General features: G+C 42.2%; 2 protein-coding genes across 3 annotated transcripts in view; one reads left to right on the plus strand and one right to left on the minus strand.

Annotated features, from left to right (window-relative positions):
- Positions 1 to 506: 506 nt before the first annotated feature.
- Positions 507 to 2,820, plus strand: SYCE3 (synaptonemal complex central element protein 3). The gene is made up of 2 exons (XM_035140426.2): positions 507 to 615; positions 2,605 to 2,820. The coding sequence occupies exons 1-2, from the start codon at positions 507 to 509 to the stop codon at positions 2,772 to 2,774; spliced, it is 279 nt and encodes a 92-aa protein (XP_034996317.1). The 3' UTR covers positions 2,775 to 2,820.
- Positions 2,821 to 12,023: 9,203 nt separating this feature from the next.
- ADGRL3 (adhesion G protein-coupled receptor L3) overlaps positions 12,024 to 24,881 on the minus strand; it is a 506,197-nt gene continuing 493,339 nt past the window's right edge. The window contains exons 23-24 of one of the 2 annotated variants that reach the window (XM_088658770.1): positions 19,503 to 19,589; positions 12,024 to 12,416 (exon numbers count right to left, since the gene is read on the minus strand). In XM_088658770.1, the coding sequence (XP_088514896.1) occupies positions 12,349 to 12,416; positions 19,503 to 19,589 (155 nt within the window). In that variant the 3' untranslated portion in view covers positions 12,024 to 12,348. The remainder of the gene's footprint in view (positions 12,417 to 19,502; positions 19,590 to 24,881) is intronic. The other variant, XM_088658771.1, reaches the window with a different exon arrangement.

Below are 24,881 nucleotides of genomic sequence, written 5' to 3' on the forward strand. Positions count from 1 at the left end.
TAAACATACTTGCAGCTCCACCCCCCCCCCCCCGTATTCAATATTTTATATCCATTTATCCAAAATTCATTGGGGTGTTTTGCAGTCTTTTGGGAGGAAAGGGTGAAAATTACCATTTTCTTAAGAACAAAAGATGAGCTCATCTGGTCTAGTCTGAGACCCCCGGGGTATAGGGTGGTATATAAATTCTAACAACAACAACAACAACAACAACACCCTTTTATCAACCACTGTGAGAACTGCTGCCTGAGTTTGCTTGTTTTCCTACCGGTACTCCCTGTTGAAGCCTGTGGTCTGGGACTGTCTACTTAACTGTTCTTACTGGCCTTAACCTCTAGAGTAAGCTGCTCTGGGACACTTTGCCTGAAGATCAGGGTAGAAATGCTTAAAATATACAATACACATTCTTCTATACCATGCAGTTATTAAAAGAGTGTAAGAACATTCTGTGTGCTTTAACAACGGTGTACAGTACTGCCACTCATCACTTCCTTCTTCCCTGTTAGATGGCCAAATGTGAACCCTGTGAAAGAAATTACGACAACATGGTAAAAATGCTTGAGGATCTGAACAGGGATTTAGAGAAGCTCTTGGAAGACATGGAAAAACTATCAGGTATGGTACTGTTCCTGTAGAGGATTTAGGTGTTGCTAATTATATCCCCCTGAGCCACCAAGGGAGAAATTAGTGTGCAGATTACAATGCTCATCCAGGATCCATTAAATCTCATGTGAGGGTCTGATGCTCATCCGCAACTGACTATAACTAATCAATACATGCAATTAAGAGCTGAATAAGTTCTGTAGTGTCAGGACAGAAACATGCTAAACTCCTTGTGCATATGTCCGTAGAAACTGTAGATTACTTATACAGTTGCTACTGTATAAGTATTATTCATTAGAATAATTGCTAATTTAAGCACCTTTAAGTATGCTCTCTATTTCTTTCCACAAAGCATTGATTGTTCAGGTCTAATAGAACAGACAATAACAAAACCCCAGTGTAACAATTATCCTTTTCAAGATGCTACCATTCTTTTGAATGTTGAGTTCCTAACTATAAGAAAAGCCAGTGGACAGAATTTCTTGTTTTTATAGTACCCTGTCAAATATAACAAGAAAGATTTTCCTGGTAGAATATAATGAATTATTAGAGTTAAATTACACATTGATTTTTGTGAACATATATTTGAACCTGCAGGGAGAACAACAGTGTGTGGGTGGGCTTCAAACATGGAAATGGGTAGAGAAAGGATTTCAGGGGTCAGCAAACTTTTTCAGCAGGGGGCCGGTCCACTGTCCCTCAGACCTTGTGGGAGGCCGGACTATATTTTGAAAAAAAATATGAACAAATTCTTATACCCCACAAATAACCCAGCGATGCATTTTAAACAAAAGGACACATTCTACTCATGTAAAAACATCAGGCAGGCCCCACAAATAACCCAGAGATGCATTTTAAATAAAAGGACACATTCTACTCATGTAAAAACATGCTGATTCCTGGATTGTCTGCGGGCCGGATTTAGAAGGCGATTGGGCCGCATCCGGCCCCCGGGCCTTAGTTTAGGGACCCCTGGATTAAATCCTACCCACCACTTCTCTTCTCTCAGGTTACTTTCTAAAGAGGTATTTCAGTTGAAGGACAGGTTGTCAGACTACTATAGACTTCAAATGGTTTCTTTTTTTAAAACATCAACAACCTGGAATCTTTGTAGAGAGGATTGCAATGGCACAAAGAAAGTCAAATACTGATCGAGCCTCTTGGATAATTAAACAATGCCTCAGAACTTAATCTAGGTTTTGATGTGAAACAATATTTACAGGAGTTCTATTACAGATTCATTCAAACATTTCCACTAATTAGTACATACTTAAAAACAACACCCTATTCTCAGTCAGATTGGATAAAAACAGCAAGCTAGCTGTCATAAATAGCATTAGGTTGTTCTGCCACCATGGTCTAGTTAACTTGAAAAATAACATTTAAATTACTGAATGTGCCCTATAACAGTGATTCTCAAACTTGGCTGAGACTCACTGCACAGGTGGGTAGGGGTGATGAAAAGTGTGTGTTGTGGGGGGTTAAGATCATGATGCAAATAAAGCCACCCTCCCACCACCAGCACAGGCATAGATGCCTTGTACTCCCTCTAAGGGAGGATCTTCACTAATCCATATTTTTTTGTGGGCAGGGGGAAGGACAGCTGCTCCGCTTTTGCTATCATTGCAGTCTGATTTGGGAAAACTTGCTGATTTGTTTTAATAATTCTTATGCACTTTTTTTTGGGGGGGGGGAATATTCTATTGCTTTTCTAAGGCAAGTGTTGGATGAGTGGCCCCACCCCACAGATCTGTACATCCAGAAGCAGGATGTCTCTCTTCCCTGGGGGTCAGTGATGTTGTGGAAAGCTGTGAATGAGTAAACTAGTTAGTTACTGCAGTGCAGCACTGGTTTGAATCTTAAAGTGTATTTGAAGAACTATTTAGTCTCAGAGCTGGCAACTCTTCCGCTTTGTTATCCATTTCATCTTTTTCTTCTCATCCATGCCACTGCAACAAATCTAATCAAATTAGTGACTCTGCATTTTGCACTCTGTCCCAGTGCAGGCTACATGGATGGCTTATGATATGGTGGTGATGCGTGCTAACCCAGAATTGGCCAACTCTATGAGACGACTGGAAGATGCTTTTCTCACCTGTAAGGAAGAAATGGAGAAAAACTGGCAAGAAATGTTGAAGGAAACTAAGGGTGCTGAACAAAAGCAAGAATGAATGATTTCTAAACTCCTGGTGGAAATACAAGCCTTGGAAGAGTTTATCTTGACCAATCACTTGGTTCAGTGGTTATTTTAAATTTCATTTTAAAGATATATGTCTGGTGTGTTTCTACAGTATATCAAATTTTCCATATGAGTGAAAACGTATTGGTGCTTTCATTTGTCCATTCACATATATTTCCACTACTGTGTCAACCACTGAAAGTATGGTCTTCTCTCAGTTTGGTTTGTTATATTGTCCTATAAAATTAATGCCCCTGGGAGTGAGAGAGAAGAGAAACTGCAACAGCTTGGGGGAGGGAGTTTGATAGCTTGATCTTATACATATTTACACAAAAGCAAGACCTCTGAGTTAACAGAAATTACTCCCAATCACCATGTGACTGATGCCATAATTCACAAATGAGGAAGAAAGTGGGAATAGCTTCTACTTGACCACCAGATGGCACTCGTGCACAAATAAGATTAGCTCTAGGAAAGCAAGTCCTGGTTTCTGCAAATGAACAGGTTTTATTTTCTGAAAATATTTGTTTTTAGGGATTATAGCCAAACAAACAGGGAAATTAGGTAAGAATTCCCCAAAGGACAATATTCTAGAGTTCTCCAAACTAAATACCTTTCTAATGCAGCATCACCATAATGAATGGTGATGGCATGTGCCTGTTTTTAAGCTAATAGAAGCCAGCTCTCTTTTAATAGTATCCAATAATGAAGAGACCTTAAGAGTTGTAGGTAAGCATTAAGGCTGCTGTTGTATATTTATGTACATCTCTCCCAAGGACATGCCCTATCTGTAACGGTCTTGTAAAACACTCATTCATATTGCAAATGCTGTTTCTCTCCCTTTTTTTCTTGCGTGAACAAGTATGACATGTTAACATAAATAGCATTAGAGGTTCAAAGGCATTTTATGCCTCGGCAGGTGAAAGACCATAACGGATCTAGTGAACTTGGTGGCTAAGTTTGGAACTGACCACAGGTACTCCCAGTTCAACCCTAACTACTATGTTACATTAAGTAGACAAAATGAGATCATGTTTGCTTCTTTAATCATCTCAGAGTTACATATAATAGGCAGTTCTTGCTCTTCGTGAAGATTTAAGGTTACGTGTTTGGAATACATTAGACAGCCATGTGAGGTAACAAGTTTGGAAGAGGGGATATTTAATTTATCTGGCTGGGAATGGGAGGGATATTAAGAGGAAAAACTGAACAGGGAAAGTTTAATTTCTCTGATCAAAACTACCCCATCCCAAAGCTGTTTTATTTTTAAAAGAATGGTATTGACATTCCATTACACACATATGCATGTAATGTATTTCTGCGCCATTACACATGGATGGCTGGGGTAGGAGAAAAAGCAAATGAGAACTGCTCAGAACATAAAGGGTTAGAATTATTTTCTAAGCTTTAATACATATTCATATCCAATTTTACATATCATTTAACCATCAGTATGTACCATAGTTCCTATATAAGAATATAGCTTAAGACTAAAAAACCCTTTTCTTTTATTTTCTTAGGAAAAATTCTCAAATCATATGCAGTTGCAATTTCCATACCCCCACACCAATACATATGTTGGAAAGCTTGTGAGTTATCATGATCAATTTTTCAAAACTTCCCAATTTTTCACCCTATCATACGCTATAATGAATAAGTAGCAAAATACTATTCATAAATTTATTTTTTTATGAAACCCCTTAATTGCTTTTACCATCTTACAGAAAAATACAAGAGTGATGGAATATTCCACATTTATTCAAATATAATTAGGCAATCCAAATCAGGTGACTAATTTGTATTATTTAGAAATCATTTAGACATGGATTGACATTGAATTGGCAGACACTGAAGTATCATTAAGAGTACTGCCTTAAACTCATTCCCCAAGGCATTACAAATAATATGAAATCTCTTTATACAGTGTGCTTGTTATGACATGTAAATATCAGCAAACACATTTGTTTGCCCTGTATTCCCTGTATTCCTCTTTAATACCAACTACATTTCATCCAGCGTTTTCTAATGAGGATTTGCAGAAACAATGGGAGAGTTGGGAGTCCAAATGACTTCATAGGCTTTAATATCTATTTCAAGATGACAGACTGATTTCTGATCCTTGGGTGCAGTTTCAGCTTGAAGGGGTTAAAACCAATCAGCTACAATTTCACCTAATAAATCATTTTATCATGAACTGCAACATTATGAAGCAGGTGACTAAAATATGTACCGGTATGACCGAGAATAAGTGACATTGGAGTCTGCAGCAGAATCTAAAGGCTTAGCTTGCAAGATAAACGGAATTTTATTAACACTATCAACAGGTACATTAATGGACAGTTTATGTCTCCCCTTTTCAAACTGAAAACCAATGGTTAGAAATTAGACATGGTTTCGTCTGGTATGCTGCACATCTCAGTGGCAAGTTAAGCTTGACAATTGCATTCCTGCAGAGACTGTGATTTAGATGTTGCATTTTTTACCAGAAGGCCTTGGGTACACAGCCTTTTTGACCATTCTGTGTGGCCATGAGAACATAATTTTCTCTCAACCTAGTAGTGTAGCTAATGGAGTGCGCAGGGGGCGGATTGCCCTGGGTGGCACTTTGAGAGCAGCACGCCGTAGCCCAAGGTGGCGTGCAAGCCCAGGCACTCCGAGACACCAGCGTGCCACTTGCAAAAGTAGCATGGGGCTGGGTTTGCCGTGCACCCGAGCTGCTGTGTCCCTTCCAGCCCTGCTCCTGCGACTGAGAAGGATGTAAAAGGCACATGCTGTCCCCACGAATGGCATTGGGCTTGCAGGGTGCCTGAGCCACCATGTCCCTCCAGCTTATCAACCTAGGACAGGCATAGGCAAACTTGGTCTTCCAGATGTTTTGGGACTACAACTCCCATCATCCCTAGCTGAGAGAATCAGTGGTCAGGGATGATGGGAGTTGTAGTCCCAAAAAATGTCTGAAGGGCCAAGTTTGCCTATGCCTGATCTAGAAGGGAAACCCTGACTCCAAACTGTCGCTGACTTGTGGGATATCTCCAGGAGAAGAAAAGGCTAAGAGTAACTTCACAAATCCGTAGTGGAGTACCTAGACAGTTAGAGCAATTAGCCTGGAAACCTATGTCCCCACTGTGGAAGGATGTGTGGATCCAGAATTGGCCTCCACAGTCACTTATGGACCGTGTTCATAGAAGACAATCTTACTCGGCTACAAGTGATTGCCAGAGGAGGAGGAGGAGGAGGACCAATTATTGGAATTATCCTTCCAGCAATTATTGCAGCCAGACATATTGCTGTGCTTTCCTTTGAGCCACAGAGACCAAGAGGGGGTTCTTGTCGTCTGGGCAGTCCAGGACCTCCATAGAGCACTGCCCAGTCTTGTTCTGCATGGAAGTCACTTCGGTACTGCTAACACTGTTTTGACTTTACCCCAGGAGGCGCACCCCATTGTCTCTTGAGACAGATGGATGCCAACCACAATAAATCTCCCTCCTCCACTGCACCACAGAACCCATGTCTCCCCACATCACATTTGCCACACTCTTATGCTCAACCCACAACCTTATGATGCAACCTGAAGTTTCTGCCCCATGGCACCCAAAGTACCATGCTCTCTTAACACTTTCTGAAACTGCTTATCTTTGACCCCTTCAGCACTATGTATTATGTAAGTGGTACCTCAGGTTACAGACGCTTCAGGTTACAGACGCTTCAGGTTACAGACTCTGCTAACTCAGAAACAGTACCTCGGGTTAAGAACTTTGCTTCAGGATGAGAGCAGAAATCGTGCGGCGGCCCCATTAGCTAAAGTGGTACCTCAGGTTAAGAACAGTTTCAGGTTAAGAACGGACCTCCCTAACTAATTAAGTTCTTAACCCAAGGTACCACTGTATTGGCGTTTAAAAATGAAAACATGCCATTCATACTTCATATTGCTGCAGGGATATGTAACCCAGGTGTACTTGCAGCAGAAATGGTTGCCTCACAGTGATCTTAAAGCCATTCTCTCTCAACCCAACCTACTTCAAAGAGAGGATAAAATGAAAGGGCATAATAGGACAAATGCTTGTAATATCACCCAGAGCTTCCTGGTGGCATAAATATGAATACCCTTCACTGGTATGTTTTGATGTCCCTGTGGAGTGTTCTAGTGCAGTCTTTTCTCCCGTTGTTTATCTATTAATGAGAAAAGTCTGATGACTGAAATTCTAAAGTCTCGGGTAAATATTATTTTGTGTGGCCAAGCGGTTTTGAGTGTTCTTTCTTCCACTCCACAAATCATGTCTCCCGTGGTCTGAACCCTTCAGCATTCCTGGGTGCCCATGTTTCCTGAATATCCCATGACACGCTCAGCTTGCCTTTACTGTAAGTGTCGGAAGAAGTGAAGCTGTTCATTGTTATTTTGTTTGAAAAGTGGTCTCCTTACTTTTAAAGAAATCAGCACAGACTTCTGTTGAAGGTGAAATGAAGAACTTCCCTTAAAAACAGGTTCTCCCCCTTACCCAAATTCCTGTGCTTCAATTAAAACCCATAGGAAGATGTCACAGGACAACTTCTCTCATGTATTGTCCCCGTCCCCGATCAGGAACATCATCAGCCAGAGGGACCAAAAGGTGCTGGAAACAAGTTTAGTGCTCAGAAAACTACACATGACACACACAGCCAACTAGCTAAGCTCCACCCTAATGAAAGGATAAAGAAATTCTAAACTACCCTACAAGCGAGGCAGAAAAATAGAAGCCTCTTTTATTGGGAAATGCAATTTTTGATAAATTAGAGGACCAGTTTCAGCAGAGCAAAAACCAACCATCATAGCTGATGAATAAAGCAGCTGCAAACATTGTTTCATCTCCTAAGACTATTAATATTTTTGAAGTGATCTGCAAGATGCAGTTAGATTACACTAAAAAAAATTAAAATCCTTTGTCAAATGTTTGCACTGAGTCTATGTGTGTGTCAGTCTTCTGCAGAGGGAATGTGGTTTCTTCATTTCAAATGTTATTATTTGATAGCCACAATGTGAAAGCGTTGCTTGTTACAAAAGAAAGAAAAACACCGAAACTTTGTAATTGTTACAGTGATAAGTAAACATCATTAATTGAACATTATAGATGAGTCCTCGGTGAAATAAGAACACTTTAAGAATAGTTTCCTCAAATTTTTTTTCCCCATGTTCAAATAGTCAGAGTGGTTTCATATTTAATTGGCTTTTCATTTAAAGGACGAACATTGCATGGATGGGAAATGAATTCAGGGCTGTCTTATGTCAATTACCTCACAGGATTACTATTTACGAGGTTACTAGGAGAAAGCCATCCCTACCAGAGTCCTTGTGACACTGGATAAAAATTTCCCGCATCATTAGCATCCAGTGGGAGAGGAGGTTGGATAGGCTAATAGAAAATGTTATTTAATTGCTATTATCTAATTCTGCTCCTGCTCAGGTTAGCAGTAGCACCTCCTTTAATTTTCAAGGAGCATCAATTCCACTCTGATTGGATTCAGAATGTATGAGCCTGTGCATTTTCCTCAAAGGTAAATCTCACAAATTTCAAGGTGGTTTACTGTCAGATAAATGTGCATAGGGTTGCAGTCGTAAACTGCTAACTTGCTTGTGTCTGTGTTGCCATGCACTTATTCACAAAGTCAAAGGGTAATTTCAGGCCATTTCTGTTTTGGTAACCTACCCGATGACATCCTGCATCTGAAAGACAACGGTTGGGTAGCGATCTGTACAGATATCTTTTCTATGAAAAGCATCCAGGACCAGATCATGTGAGAAAGCCTGTAGGAACATAATAAGCTGTCTTCTGCTGAATCAGACCATTGGTCCATTTGGTCAGTATTGTCGACATTGACTGGTAGCAGCTCTCCAGAGTTTCAAGACCAGGGGTCCTTCCCAGCTGTACCTGGAGATGCTGGGAGTTGAACCTGGGACCTTGTCCACACTCCTAAGCTGTGCAATCACCTTACCTTCCTCAAATACAGACATAATGTTCATTTCTATATACATAGCTACAAAGAAAGAGGATAGGATGAGCCATCTCAGGAACAGAACACCAAGAACAACACCTGAAAAAAAATCTTAAAATGACATCACTGTGTGAGATAGGGACACATAATGATGAATGAAAAATATCAGTGCCATACTCATACTTCTGTTGGCATCCATCTGTCTCAATGGAGTGTGTCTCCAGGGGTGACTAGGTGCAAGCCTGGGCAGCGTGTATGGAGGTCCTGGGCTGCCCAGACAAGAAGACCCCCCTCTCGGCCATGAAGCCAAAACAAGAGCACCATCTGTTTGGGCAAGCCAGTGCTAATGTGTGTCCAATAAGTGTCCTGTATGGATAATCTGATGCAGCAGGTGTCTCGCTTAACTCCTTTTCCCCAGGTAGATTATAGTAACTCGTGATCTATGTGGGCCTGCCCACATAAAAAATGAAGTTTATGGAAAAATAAATGGCCCAGTTGCAACTCAATCTAAAAGATATATATGTGGGCATTGTGAGGGAGTTCTTTTGGGGCCTGGTGGGGAGGGATGTTGTTTATTCAAATTTATTGCTTTGTCAGAGCTTACTAGTAGTTCATACCATTATTAAACCATGAATTGGTTTGGGAATTATATCAGATTGCTTTAAGTTGCTTTAAATATCATCATATGTCAGTTGCTTTATTTTCAAACAGCCCATCTTATGTGCTTTGTTTCCCTCTCTATAAGCTTTCCTAATGCCATTCCATAATATCATTAAGCTTCGTAAAATAATAAGCAGAGGGATTCCTTCCAGTCACAATCTTCAGCCTGTGGCTTTTGCTGGAGAAACTTTATTTCCTGTTCCGCTGGGTTGCTGTTGAGCAAATTTGAAGCTTGATTGGAGAACCCAACAAGTGCTGGACCAATGGCCAAGATTTGGCATGATATACCCTGGCATTCAATGGACCCCTAAATTAGCACATTGAGCAGAAAGGATGTCAATAAATACACCTATTTTGGAAATTCCCAATTCCACGGAACTATAAACCGAGTCCCTTTATTTAAAGATGGCCTCATTTTAAACCTCTGTAATTTCCCAACATATAGCAGAGCAGCTTGGGTTTGCCTCAAAATTTATGAAGTCTGATTATACACTGGTGAAAAGACTAAGTAGCTAGTGTGGAAGTGGTGGCTAGGAATTATCACCCAGTCCAAAGGTTCCCAGTTCCACTTCAAAGGGGCTTTTTCCTATACAAGGCATCACAGCTTCCCTTCCCCCTTTCCCAAAGGAGGCTCCAAAAGGGTTGCCTTCTGCCCTTTATAATACCGGATCGTCCTGTGTTTCCATGTAAAATGCACTTTGTCCTGTGTTTCTGCACTCTTCTCTCCAGGGGAGACAACTTGAGTAAAATATTGGGGGGGCAGGTAAGCCCCGCCACTCATAATTAATCACATGATGGGGCACACCCACACCATTTGAATGTCAATGCACATCAACTGGGGTGTGTGTGTTAATTTTTAATGGGGGGGGGGCGAAGGGACCTTGGCCCCTAGGAGTTGGTATGTGTGTGAAAGGGTGTGTGAAAGGTCATATATTTAAGCTCTGGGTGGCAAAGCATGGACAGATTTATACGTGTGTGTGTGTGTGTGTGTGTGTGTGTGTGTGAGAGAGAGAGAGAGAGAGAGAGAAATTCCAGAGGCTGCAATAGATTGTAATGGATTGCTTTGACGTCATTTCAACACCAGATGGGGGAGAAAAATTCACCCACCCTGCCCTGCCCTGTATTTTGCCAGAACAAAGGTGGCCTATAGTTGCTGCTGGATCAGATAATTTCCCAGTCCTTTCTCTCACTTGCTTTCATCTGCAGTCCAGGTATCTGCTTTGGCCCTCACCTCTCTCCTTACTTGGTTTGGTTTTGCATTATTTGGTGTTTGGAAACCCAGTGCCTGAGCACAGAATGTTTCTCCCATTTCTCCAGCCCTCCCAACTAGTGTGTTCAATGCAAACTAAACACCAGTTTCACGGCACTTCAGATCAGCTCAAACATGGCTCATTTAAGTTAAGCTAATTCATCAATCCCCTTCAGCTTCTGGTATGCTCTTCAAAGCAGTTATGGCATAAATCTTGGTGGGATGTGCATATCTTCCCCTTCAGCACATGGTTTGTGCTTTATATTATATATATGTGACCTTTCTTTCAATCCTCTTTGCACCTGCAGAAGTTTCTGGGCTGACATGGTGCTTGGTTTGTAGTTGGTGCATACCCCACAATTCCTCCCGAAATCCTGCAACTTTTTTATAACCCTACTGTTCAGGGGTGTGTGTGTTGTGTCTCTTTTGTCTGCCATAGGGCAAGAGAGCCACTCCAGATGGCAATAATGTAGTATGTAACATTGGGGAAGCACCACAGAGCAGCTAATAAAGTGTGGGCATTGCAGTATAAATTGATCACATGTTGCAAAACATACCCACAAAAAGCATCAGTCTGGAGGGGCCCTGACTCAACCATGCATCTGGAAGCAAAGCATTTCCTCTGTGGGAACACCTCTTGTTTGGGGATGAAATAAGTGGCACCTGCCAAAAACTGCTGCCCCGTATCCCTCTATAAGGATGAGCAACTTCCCCCAAAGAATTCTCCATGTTAACACAGAATGGATCTGAGCTGTTACTTCCCCAAACCGGGGGAGAGATCATTTTTCCTTGTTCTTCCTCTTGCTTCGGACATAGGTAAAGAAACCTTTGAAAGATTATTTTTAACCTCTCTTGCAAGCCTGAGCTTGATCTGAGCTTCAGCCGGCCTCGCCTTCACCCTGAGAAGAGTACTACATCATGACGTGGCAGCATTCCTTGCAGCTTTGCAAAGGGGAACAAGATTACTGCATTCACTAATCATGCTCCTGCTGCGATCCACTTGGGAATTAAGGGGAAAGGGAGGCATTTGGAGGGGGTATCAATGGGTGTGGGTGTGTGCAGGTGAGAGATCCAGATCCAAACCTGGAGATGTCCACTGGCATCCCTATCCTGGAACCTGCACCACAAGGAGGGATATTTCCATATTCTGTATCCCATACTCTCTGTATCAGAGACTGGGGAAATCTGCTGGACCTGGCACCAATGTCCATTTACATGGGGAAATCCAATTCAGCATGTGGCAAAAAGCAAAGAATCACTTCCACACCCCTTCTGCCACACAGAGCAATGTGCAGAAGAGTACAGGGGCTTGATAAATTCTCGTACATCTCAGTTCCACTGTGAAGTTATAAATGAACCCGAACCTTTGTAACAGAAAATATTCACACTTTAATGTATAAATAAAAGGAAAGAATCCCAAGGTACCTTGCTTATGTTACACTTTTCAAATCGCACATACACACATCTGTTAACTATGTCCTTTCAGAGATGATTTTACACATCTAGTCGATTTAATGCATGACCAATTAGAGGCAGCTGTGTGTGTGTGTGTGTGTGTGTGTGTGTGCACGCACATGGGTGTGTGTGAAACAGAGAGAACGAGAACACATGCACACAATGCACACATGTGCACACACACACACGCGTAGAACACAAGATCCACCCAAGGATTTCACAAATCTTCCTGCTATCAGATGATGCTGTCTTCCATCAGAATTCTTCGAAAGACTGGTTCATGTCTTACTGCAGTTCCGTGATCTAATTAAAAAAAAAAAACCACACACAAGATGAATTGCACAATCAAGTAAATGTACATGCATTTTTATGTTATGTAAAAGAGACAAAACATGAAAACCAAAACAAAAAAACGTAGTCCAATAACTGCATTCAAATTAGGTCCAAAAACTCAAACTGAAAAGAGTCCTCTTGATGGTTGTAAACCTCTGGAGAATCTCAAATCTTCCTCTTCTCTAAGGGTGACATGAGGTGGCACCTTGCTCGATATGACAGATGAGAGAACAAGGCTGACTCACTCTGTGCATGGAACTGTTAGACCACTCTGCAGGTTTCCAAGAAGAGAATTATTTCCCAGCTCTGTACTGTAGATCCTTTCTAACCTAGAGATGCTGTGGGTTTGAATTGTGGGAACTCAAGCAAACAAAAGATGCATTCTACCACCACAGTAGGTGGAAGAAAACTCATTTAGGGCTACAACTAGTGTTTTTTTTCTTAAAAAAATGTTTAGGGGTACTCTCATTTTGACTCAATAAAATTGCCATTTTATAATTCAAATTGGGAAAAATAAATACTGTACAGTACATGGACAAAAGTACAAATATTCACAAAATGTTGAGGGATATGCGTACGCCTGCGCCCCCCCCCCCCGGAAAAAAAGCACTGGCTACAACCATCTTTCTTTCTACTTTGGCACATCCAGACTTGCAGTCATCACACTTCGTTTTAGTTTCCCCTCCTGCTGGTGCAATGGCACCAATTTGCCATTGAAAAGAACAAAGGGAAAATGGAAAGACTCCAGTAATAGAGACTGGGCAAAACCATGATTGGGAAGTGGAAGAGTGAGAATTTTCTGTCCAGACCACACTCAGAAACACAAGACACAATGCTGAAAGATCACCAGGTCGCAGCATGGATTGTACTAAAATTAATAGGAATTTTGATTTTCTACTATAGTTTCGGATCTCTTTACATTACATTACAAAACTCTTTACATTACAGAACTCTATTAATTTAGCAGTTAGATGCAACACACTTGGAGTCTTCCAGCAGGAGCTGCTTTTCTGACAAATGCAGGCTGGGAGCAAGTAGCCACACCAATGTACCAACGGTACAGTGTCTGTAACTGGTGCAGGGAATAAAGCAAGTGAAACAATTTACTAAGCACCTGACCAGGCAGTCACTTGTAAGCAGGAGTAAAACCTTTGCTCTTTTTTGCTGTCACCACGGCTGGCTTTGTGACAGCTTTACAAAATGAAGAGAAAGGAGACGTGCCTAACTGTGAAGATTGCCACAATTTCAAGAACAGAATGGAATGAAATAATAAACACTGAAAGCTGAAAGGTAAGAGACGCAAAAGGCTCAAGAGTTACATGTCGGCTAAAAGGCACAGGAAGCAGCTGAGGGAATGAAGAGAAAAGACCAATGATTTTAGCAGGCGGGAATACAGAACCAATTGCGGTCTTCAATTTCAGCAGTAGACTCAATTAAAGTACAACGGAAGCCCTGGAACCAGTACTCAGGCAGTGAACAACAAAGCAACAGAGTATACATTTACAGTCATACCTCGGTTTAAGTACGCCTCGGTTTGAGTACTTTCAGTTTAAGTACTCCGTGGACCCGTCTGGAACGGATTAATCCACTTTCCATTACTTTCAATGGGAAAGTTCGCTTCAGGTTAAGTACGCTTCAGGTTAAAGTACAGACTTTCGGAACCAATTGTGTACTTAAACCGAGGTACCACTGTATATGAAATAACTACTGAGTATTGGTTGTTGTTGCGACGAAAGTCCCTCTCACTTTCCGTCTTATAACTCTGACCTCTCAATTATTAAAAGCACTAGCAGGGATTTCTGAGGTAAATCAAACCTCCCACTTATCCCTCTAGCCTTTCTTTAAACCCTCTAGCACTTGTGGGTTTTCAAAAATAAAAGAGAGTCCTCTTCCAGCCTAAACGTGACCAGGTACCTATATAGACTTGGGGCTAAAAATAAGACTGTTCCTATGTGCGCTCAGATAAGGGTTTCCCTTCACTAGAACCTCCCTTACTGTAAAGCTAGCCTCCTTCCTGAGGTAACTTTATTATCACTCAGAACCTGTCTCCTCCTTTAGCCCCCCCTTTCTTGGTGCACTCTCAGCCACAAACTAACCTTTCTCCTCTAAAAGGCAGTTTTGACAGTTTAAAAGAGTTCCCCACCACCTGGGTTCCTGGGTACCTTAGCTGGAAAATGAAATAGACAATTACTAATGTGACACTTTAAAGATGGATATTTATTGGCTTGAATCTTAATGGTTGCTTTCTGGTAACATCGGTACAAACTTAACTTCACAGGTAACGTTCTTGGTAATCAAATAACAGAATACCTATCCACTACTTCATCTACTCTAAAATCTACCTTCTCCACAACCACCCAAGCTCCCACACAAAAAACCCCCAACCGCCAACTGACATAACTGTTCCCCTTTCCATTTAAACCCCATGCAGGCCACGCCTCCCATGGAATGTTGCTGCCAGTTAACCAGGAGTCTGGGTTAACCCTTCGATAGGTTGGTTGCGAAACAAAAACCTGACATAACAGTTTCAAATCCGCCACAGTTGTCATGAATGGAGGATGTGTACACAGCCATATTTCCATTCAGCTCTCAGTCCAAAAAAATCAACAGATGTCCTGAGGGACCTATTGTCCCTTGGCGATCACTTTAGCCGCCAATGGAGAAACATGTAGTCCATCAGAGGTCTGAGCATACAAATTCCTGATCGTAAGATAGGTTTCTCGTAGTTGCTTTTAAAACAAACTACTGTGGGGGGAAGCCAACATGGTGCCCTGCAGATGATGTCAGACTCCAGCTTCCATCAGCCTCAATGAGCATGGCCAACAACAAGATACTCTTAAGACCAGACATGCTCTATGTGGGTCTGCCCGTGAGTCTGATCCAGGAAGCTCCATCTAGTGCAAAATGCTGCGGCTAGACTGCTGATGGGAACAAACTCGCACAAACACATGGCACCTGTGCTAAGAGGCCTGCACTGGCTTCCTGTCTGCTACCAGGCCAGGTTGGAGGTTTTTGTACTAGTGTAGAAAGCACTGACGGATTTAGGCCCAGGATACTTTAAGGACACTCTTACTCTGCATGCCCCAATTAATCACTGAGACCATTGGAGGGGAGTACTATTAGTGGTTCCCTTTGCGCCAGAAGGATGGATCATGTCAATGAGGAGTAATGGCTTAGGCATTGTGGGCCCACCTCTATGGAACTCCCTCCACTGCACAAGAAGTTTGATAGGCAGCGTCCCTACTGAGTTTCAGATGCCTCATCAAAACTGTTTTATTTCAGGAGGCCCCTGAATCTTGAATGCTTCTCAGGTGCTCTTTAAAAAAAGAAAAAAATTCTCTAGGTTTAATCATAGCTGTCAAGTTCTCCCTTTTTTAAAGGGAAATTCCCTTATGCTGAATAGGCTTCCTTGCGAGAAAAGGGAAAACTTGACAGCTATGGGTTTAATTGATGCTTGATCAGAAACCAGGAAGACCAAAACTTGAAGAAGGAATGGGGGAAATTTATAAGTTACCTTGGAGACCACTGTAAACAGTTAAAACCACTAGCAGGATAGGAACAACACTTGTAATGTAACGAGAACTATGGATACAATGGAAATATAAAAATTTGGATTATTATGAAAAGATGCAGAAGAAAAGGTTTAACAATAGGACCCACGGAGGGGGAGGGGGGAAGTCCAAAGGTTCGTCAGAATATTGGTTTCCTTTTGGAATGTGTTGTGGTATGATTGTAAACTATATTATGTAAAAACCAAATAAATAAATTTGTGGAAAAATAATAATTTATGCTTGAAGTTTTGCATATTGTACATTTTATTGTTGTAAGAAACTTTGAGTCCTACATGCTGAAAGGCAGGATATAGATGTTTTAAACAAAAAAGCAAAAAACAAACAAAAAAACAAAACACAAAACAAAAAAAGAAAACAACAACAACAACAAACAAAGATGAAGAAGAAGAACTAGAGGGTGTCATATTGGGTACCCGTAGCACAGGGGTCAATTTTTATTTGGATTACACCATGCTGGGAGTATTAACCCTTCCCTCCCTATCCATGATCTTGACAGTGGGAACAAATGGGAGCTTCCACCCCCTAAGTAGGGGGTATTTATCAGGATCATGGCTGTGGATGGATGGATTAAACATACCCTTCCTGAATGCTGACATAAAATCTGATACAGTTCTCACTGTCACTTTTAGCATCATGTTTGGCTTGACTCTCATACTGCCAAATCTGGAAAGTGCTTTGGTCTGTATGCTTGTATTTCCATCTAGTGTTTCTACTTTTGTAGAAGGCAGTTCTTCTCACTCAGCTGGCAATCTGCTACAGCAAATTGATCTGTACAACCAACGGCTGGGATTTCCCCCTGGCAGTAGTTGACGCACATCAGCATTTGCTGCCTACAGTGGCGATGGCATGGGTCCCTGCCCCTCCCTTTCCAATACTCATTTGCAAAGTGCATGTAAAATATGGTGCACCTCCCACTGGCAGACACCGCTTCCCCACTCTCCACCCCACAGTGCACTCAGATCATCTGTGGGTTAACAATATGGTAGGCAATTCACCAAAGCAGAGTTGTGATGTTGCACATCGCAGCAGCAAAATAAAGTGTTAACACCTCCCACCTCACCCACCACACAAATATGTTCCTATGCTATTTCTGTTCAGTGTAAGCCAACCCCTCTCTACCTACAGATGATGGCGTTAATTGTGCAGCTCCCTTATTTACGAATCCAAATTCACTTCTGCCTGTCCTCGCCACCCCCACCCCTACCCCAAGAGCTGCTCAAAGAGCAAGTCATTGCTCACTCCAGCCCTGGTATGACTATTTCAGACTAAAAAGAAGACACTGTTGGGCAGGCCCACAACATGTGAATCAAAGTGCCATTCATTTTTGGCATAGACCTCATTTCCTTTTCAATCTGATTCTGGGGACAAGTCCCCAGAATAAGAGTTTCTGCTGTATTCATCTCCAACTGAGAGAAAGTGTGGATGTTTCAATAAGCTGCTTTCTGCCGACCCTGAATCAGTGGGCTCCTCATTTCCTTATTCCAGACCTCCCTTATTTCCAAAACGTTGGTTAATATTATTCTACTAACATGAGTTTGACCAAACTGCGGGAGGCAGTGAAAGACAGGACTGCCTGGTGTGCTCTGGTCCATGGGGTCACAAAGAGTTGGACACGACTAAACAACAACAACAAATTCTTCTGTGATGGGAATGTTGTTGGGCTGGGCACCCCAAAGTTACTTCAAAGGCTAGCAGGAGACTTGGGGACTTTACAGTGGGCTGTGGTCTAAACCTCTGAGCCGCTTGGGCTTGCCGCTTGGAAGGTTGGTGGTTCGAATCTCCGTGACGGTGTGAGCTCCCAGTTTGAAAGCAAGCTAGTGCAAGTAGATAAATAGGTACCACTATGGTGGGACGGTAAACAGTGTTTCCGTGCACTCTGGCTTCCGTCACGGTGTTTTGCTGTGCCATAAGTGGTTTAGTCATGCTGGCCACGTGGACAAACACCGGCTTCCTCGGCCTGACAGCGAGATGAGTGCCACAACCCCATAGTTGCCTTTGACTGGACTTAACCGTCCAGGGGTCCTTTACCTTTTTACAGTGGAGATAGATTGTTGTTGTTGTTGCTAACATTTCTTAGTTGCTTTAGACAAAAATGTCTCAAAGGTACTTAACAATATGAAATACATTGCCTGACTGTGAGTCGTGAAGGCCGCTCCCTGCAAGGCCCTTTCCACCTTGCCTAGGGGGCAGAGCCAACACTCACCAGCTCTACTGAAGAGGCTCCTGGTGAGACCAGAGGGACATCGCTATGCCTGACAACAAACCCAAACTATTGGATTCTTTTGCCCCAACTTTTTGTGCCTGCCAAACAGCAGTGTCATGCTTATGATAATATTTTATTCTCTTGATAATTAGGCTGTTTTAAATGTGCAATTTACATTTGACTTCACTTAGGGATTTTTTTTAATGAAATGCTCAATAATTTTTTTGGGTTAACTTTGTTTGTGTTAAATATGTATTCTGTAGTTCACCTCCTTTGTAATGTTTTATTTTGAAATCTTTAAGATAATATTTCAGTTTTCTGTTACCATATTCCGGCGTATAAGACGACTGGGCGTATAAGACGACCCCCAACTTTTCCAGTTAAGATATAGAGTTTGGGATACACTCACCGTATAAGAAATATGACCCGGCGTATAAGACGACCCCCGACTTTTGAGAAGATTTTCCTGGGTTAAAAAGTAGTCTTATACGTAGGAATATACAGTAATTATGTTGCTTTGACTGTATACTCTACATTAGACTTTCTATAACAGATAAAAATTCAGTTAAAAATTAGACCCCCCCTTTTTATTGCTAGATCTGAGGGCATGTGAAGTGAAAGGCTATGGAGCATTCAGATCCATGCCTTCCCTGGTCCTGCGGATCTTACGCATTGAATGACACACACCCTTTTCAACCCTACTGATGCCAGCCCTACTGGTAGGGTCTTGGCTGTGGAGGTGCTGTGACGTTGAAGATGAAGAAGGACCACCTTCCATCAGATCTCCCTCTCTGAGGTTGATGCTCTCTCTTGCTCTCTCCTAACGCCTAGAGAAGGAGATCCAGCATATCTATGGCCCTGGGATGCCCCACCAGATACGAAAGGATTGCATGATCAGTGAAACCTAATGCCCTCTTGGAGTAGCCACTGGTGGGAATTTCTCCGATCCACATCTTGTGAAGTCTCTCTTCATTATGTACTGGAAGGTGGATTGTTTCCAAGGATGTCACCTCAGGGACCACACTTTTAAAAAGCTTTATTAAGCACATGGTTACAGTCATTGGGACAGCGCAGGCAAATGACATTAACTAGAAACTGAATTTAGTTTGTGCTTATAAAAAATGGTTCATGATCATTCATGGTATAATGATAGAGGGGGGAATTCCCAAGGACTGGAGTTAAAAGGAGCAGGTTGACTAGGCAATATCTGAGAGCCCACTGTATTCAGGGAAAAGGCTAAATGAATGTCTATGGGTAAGAGGTGTACATCATACACAGTACCTTGAGTTCCATGTTGTGGAGTGTACCCAGCAGTATTCTCAAAATTGACCGATGGGGTGAGTGGCATATACACATTGATTTTCAGATCTAGAAAGGTATAGTGCAAGAGGAAGACAGGAACATGTAAAGATAACTGATGAATTAATGGTGATTCTAAAAAAAAACCTGTAGAAAAACTGACTATCATTAATGCATTTTTTAAATAAAAAAATCTGTACAAAAAGCCATCTTGGATCAGGTTTTTATTGTAAGACAATCTCCACAACTAATGATTACCAGGCAACTTCACCACCGACTATATCAAGTGTGTTTCAGCAAATCCACCGGGCTCTATCAGCTCCCTGCTAGCCAAACTGCCAATCTTAAAACACTATTGAGCCAATTACGTACATGGGTCAATTGCCAATGACGAAAACGGGAAAAATCAAGCGATTTCCTGATTTTGCTGCAATGTTCATGACTCCCAACTCTCACAGGTTAAATTGTCTTATCAACATAGAACAAACTAGAGTTGCAATTATAAAAATGCCTTAATTCCGAAATCTGAAGACTGTGTGGCTGATACATCCACTTCATCTGAGATATCCATTCAGACTAGAAAGTTTTGTTCTGCCCGAGTGAATGTCTAGATGGACCTATAACTCCTAAATAATTCTGGGTCTCCCCATAGCAAACAAAGGCCCTGGAATCTCATTTCATAGATGTTATTACATACAAATCAAACTTCTAATATATGAAACTAATGATAAATACTTGATTAAAAAATACAACCTATCTTTTTTTAAACAACAACAACAACTCATATTTAGGCCTATGGCCACCCTATTTTAGATGCTTGATGGTTGTTACTCAAACCTTTCAGAATCATCAAAACCTCACCCGCTAAGGTGTGACAAGAAGGTCTACATGCTTAGGTACAGATTGTGCAGAAGGAATATTCTGCTGATGTCTCATAGGACATTCAGCAAGGGAGACTGCCCTTTGGGGAAAGACAAAAATGTGGACTTCAAAGGTTTGGCTTGCATATGGACTTCAAAGAAGATTTGAACTCAAGCAAACCATATATCCAATTTAGTGAATGACTTCTGTTGCCTCAAGGCTAGGCCCAATGTTCTGAAAATTATGTGACAAGCCTTTTGTGTGATCTCAATAGGTAGAAAAATAAATTGTTCCAGTATTTTTTTAATGTTTCCTCTATCCACAACAGTACACACACACACACACACACACACACACACACACCACCACCATTATCTGTTGACATTCTGAGATCCGTTTTGCCTCCCTTCATGCAATTCTTCTTCCCTTTCATTTGCCAAGAAGAGAAGGTGAGAGAGGAGAAGGTGAGAATGTAAATGTTTCAAATACAATCATTCTACAGAGTTGCTAAGAGAAAAAGAAGTGAGAACAGGGGTTGCCAGGGGGTGAGATAAGCTCCCATGCGCAGACTGTTATGGAATGGAGTGGCGAGGAAAAACAAGGTGAAATGACTGTAAAGGGAGTTTGCCACACTAGCTTCTCATCATGAGTATGTTGTTTGAAACAAAATAAAAAAAAATCCTTCCAGTAGCACGTTAGAGACCAACTAAGTTTGTCATTGGTATGAGCTTTCGTGTGCATGCACACTTCTTCAGATACACTGAAATAGAAGTCACCAGACCCTTATATATAGTGAGAGGGTGGGGAGGGGTCTTACTCAGAAGGGTAGTGGGAATGGGTGTGGTAAACCTGTTGACGACTGCAATTGGTCTTCCAGAAAAAAGCAAGGGGTGAGATGGCTAAAAATAACTTTATCATGTATAATGAGATAAGAACCCAATGTCTCTATTCAGACCAGGTCTCTCCATGGTTTTAAGTCTGGTAATGTTGCAATTTAGCAACTTCTCTTTCCAGTTTATTTCTGAAATTCTTTTGTAATAAGACAGCTACTTTGAGATCCTGTATAGAAGAATGTCCTGGGAGATTGAAGTGTTCTCCTACTGGTTTCTCTGTCTTGTGATTCCTGGTGTCAGATTTATGTCCATTTATCCTTTGGCGTAGGGTTTGGCCTTTTTGTCCAATATAGAGGGCTGAAGGGCACTGTTGGCATTTGATGGCATACACAATGTTAGAAGATGTGATTACTTGTGGTGTTCTGTTATTTTCTTTTTTGGGTCTGTCTTGCAGCAGGTTCTCTCTGGGTATCAGTCTGGCTCTGTTGATCTGTTGTTTAACTTCATCGGACGGATATTTTACGGTAGTTATAAAAGGGTTTGCTGTAGAGCTCTTAGGCGAGAGTCTCTGTCTGTAGAGTTGGAACAGATGCGGCTGTAACATAGGGCCTGGCTATATACAATGGATTGTTTGGTATGTTTGGGATGGTAGCTAGAAGCATGTAGATATGTTTGTTGGTCAGTTGGTTTATGGTATAAGGTGTTGTTGTTGTCAGGGCCGGCCCTACGGCCAGGCTGGGTGGCGCAGGGTGCCAAGGCGCCCGCCCGCCAGGGGGGCGCTGCACAGCTGTGCCCACCTGCCCGCTGCGGAGCTGCGCCCGCCCACCCACCACAGAGCTGCACCCCGGCAGCCGCGCTGTGAGCTCCGCCTGCCCGCTGCGCTGGGAAACGGGGCAGGGCGGGGGCGCCGGAGGGATCCATCGCACCACGGCGCCAGGGCGCCAAATATACTTAAGACGGCCCTGGTTGTTGTTTGAAACAAATGCACTGTCACATACTCATAGCTATTGCCTTAAAAAAAATAAATCAGAAAACACATCCCAAAAAAGTACATTTTTTTTCCTTTTTAGATTTGGAAGATGATTTTACAATATCAAAGTTGCACAGCTTACATATTCAGGCAGGTAGCCGTGTTGGTCTGACGCAGTCAAAATAAATAAAAAAATTAAAAAATGTCCAGTAGCACCGTAGAGACCAACTAAGTTTGTTCTGGGTATAAGCTTTTGTGTGCATGCAAACTTAGTTGGTCTCTAAGGTGCTACTGGACATTTTTAAATTTTAAATTTTTTTTTAGCTTACATATTGTTTGATCAAACCCTTAAGGAGGTAAGCGTTGATATCTGCTGCACCAGAATGAAACCACTCTGTTCTGATGAATCCAAGGTTATGAGATGCAATATCCTTTTCACATGTACTACTTCCAAATCAGGTGTGCGCACGCACACACACACATTCTATCTCTGTACGTTTGTGGGTTTGGGGAGTTTTGTTTCTGCTTATATGCAGAACTTTGCATTCAGTACCACTTTGTTAATTTCAGCTCAGTTTCCCATTCTGTCAGGGCCCTTCTGAATTTTATTCCTGTCTCCCAAGGGGTTAAGCTGACCTAGTTTTGTGCCATCCACACTTTAATCAGAATTACCTCTACCACTTCACTGAAGCAACTGATGAAAATCTTAGTTAGTATCAGGTGCAGGACAGAATTGATGAGCCCTCAGAGTATGGTTTTCCAATCAGCTGTGAATCCACCTATCCCACATATATTCTATCCCACATTCAATTAGTTTGCTAGCCAAAATGTCATATGCTTTCTTGAAGTCAAGATACATTACACCCAACGCATTTCCACAATCCACTAAGCTAGAAACCCGATTTTTCAAAAAAGAAAGGTAAAATTAATCTTGCTGGTTTTATTCATCACAAATTCATGCTGGCCTACAAACTGATTCCGTTTTTTAAAAAAATATAGTCTAGAATCTTCTGCACCATCAAAGTTAAACTCAGTCTGTATTTTGCCAAATTTCATCCTTCCCTTTTGAAGACTGGGGCAATATGTTCCTGCTTCCAGCTTTGTTGGCAGTTCACTTGCTCACCACAATTAAACATGAGAAAATATAAATAATTCTGCTGCTTCAGCCAAAAGGCTGAAACTACACCAAGGCTGATGTTCTCCTTATTTCTATGGATGCCACAACACAGAAGTTCCTCCTCTGGTTTAACTGAATTGGAATCATTGTATTGCAGTCACATGGCTAAGATTAGCTTTGGAGCCACAGTGTTCTGGTTCTGGTCTGTTTTGTATTCTGTTTTGACCTTCTGTCTGCTTTCCCTTTTCTTTTTGCGTTTAATAAACTTTGGCCATTTGGCCACTGAAGTTGTGTGTGATTGCCAACCTCAGGTTGAGAATCTCCAGGTTCCTAGATGCTTGGAATTCATACTACTGTACTAAAGGTTTACAACCAGAGTTGCTCTTCTGAGAACTGGGAGACACCCAGGAAGTGTGGGCTGCCTTTTCCCTCTGAATAACTCATAAGTGAACTGTCTGGGAAACACAGGATGCATTGCTCTCAGAGTTCTTGGGTTTTAGGAAGTTTAGGCAGAGCCAGGGTTTTTTTTTTTTGCCCTGGGTAAAGCCTCCAGAGGAGCACCATTGAGGCTCCCAGCTTGTGTGTGTATGTGTGTGCGCAAATCAATATAGGGGGTGCCAAACTGGATCTTTGAGCCTGGTGAAATAAGTTTAGTTTCGCCCCTGGTTTAGGGGGGCTCTGCCAGGGAAATGAGCAAGCTGCTTTGGTCTTGGACTAGGATAAGGCATCTGGAAGCTAGCCCTGTTTCCCTGAGCAATTTGTGAGTAGTTTGAACCGAGGGGTGCTGGGTGCACTGACCTTTTTAAAAGCAATTGCATTGGTGGATCCCAGGTCCCCTTCCATCTGGGCTGCAAGAGAAAGGGTGGCGGCAGCAAGTACCAGAGATTAAGACCAGTGGCGACACCGCAGAGTTGTTGGTTTGCAGTTGGGCAAGGGAACGGGTGTGGGAAAGCTCTTTGGAGTGTTCCCATTTCATCACAACACCCATCATTGTAATGGTCGTGGCACAGAATGTGACTTGTCAGTGGTACCTGTCAGCTTTGGACCCCAAATGTTCTGGCTACACTGCAGTATATAGCATCTAAAAAATGGGAACACTTATACAGTGGAACCTCGGGTTGCAAACGTGATCTGTGTGGGAGGCACGTTCACAACCCGCAGTGCCGCATCTGCGCATGCGCGTGATGCAATTAGACGCTTCTGCGCATGTGCAATTTAGCGGTTCTGCGCAGGCGCGAGTGCCAAAACCCGGAAGTAATCTGTTCCGATACTTCCGGGTTTGGCGCATCCGTAATCCGAAAACGTGCAACCCGCAGCGATCGCAACCTGAGGTATAGGTGTACTTGAAATACCAGCAAGACTACCCCCCCAATACCCACACAGCAATGCCTTGCCTTCTTGTGAACCTTCTGCTTCCCACACCTGAGCAAGCCATGACCTTGAATGGATGATGATGATCATTGATGATGGTGGAAAGTGGTGATCATTGACATCCTAAGCCAGGCATCCCCAAACTTTGGCCCTCCAGATGTTTTGGACTACAATTCCCATCTTCCCCAACCACTGGTCCTGTTAGCTAG

Source organism: Zootoca vivipara, chromosome 15 (genome assembly GCF_965207765.1).
Source record: "Zootoca vivipara chromosome 15, rZooViv2.hap1.1, whole genome shotgun sequence".
In the NCBI taxonomy this organism is placed as follows: Eukaryota; Metazoa; Chordata; class Lepidosauria; order Squamata; family Lacertidae; genus Zootoca; species Zootoca vivipara.

What these genes read in the sequence shown, in the direction of transcription:
- SYCE3 (XM_035140426.2), top strand. Translation starts at nt 507, where the DNA reads ATGGCCAAATGTGAACCCTGTGAAAGAAATTACGACAACATGGTAAAA. An exon ending in AGACATGGAAAAACTATCAG is followed by an intron (nt 616 to 2,604) that starts GTATGGTACTGT and finishes ACTCTGTCCCAG; the next exon opens with TGCAGGCTACATGGATGGCT.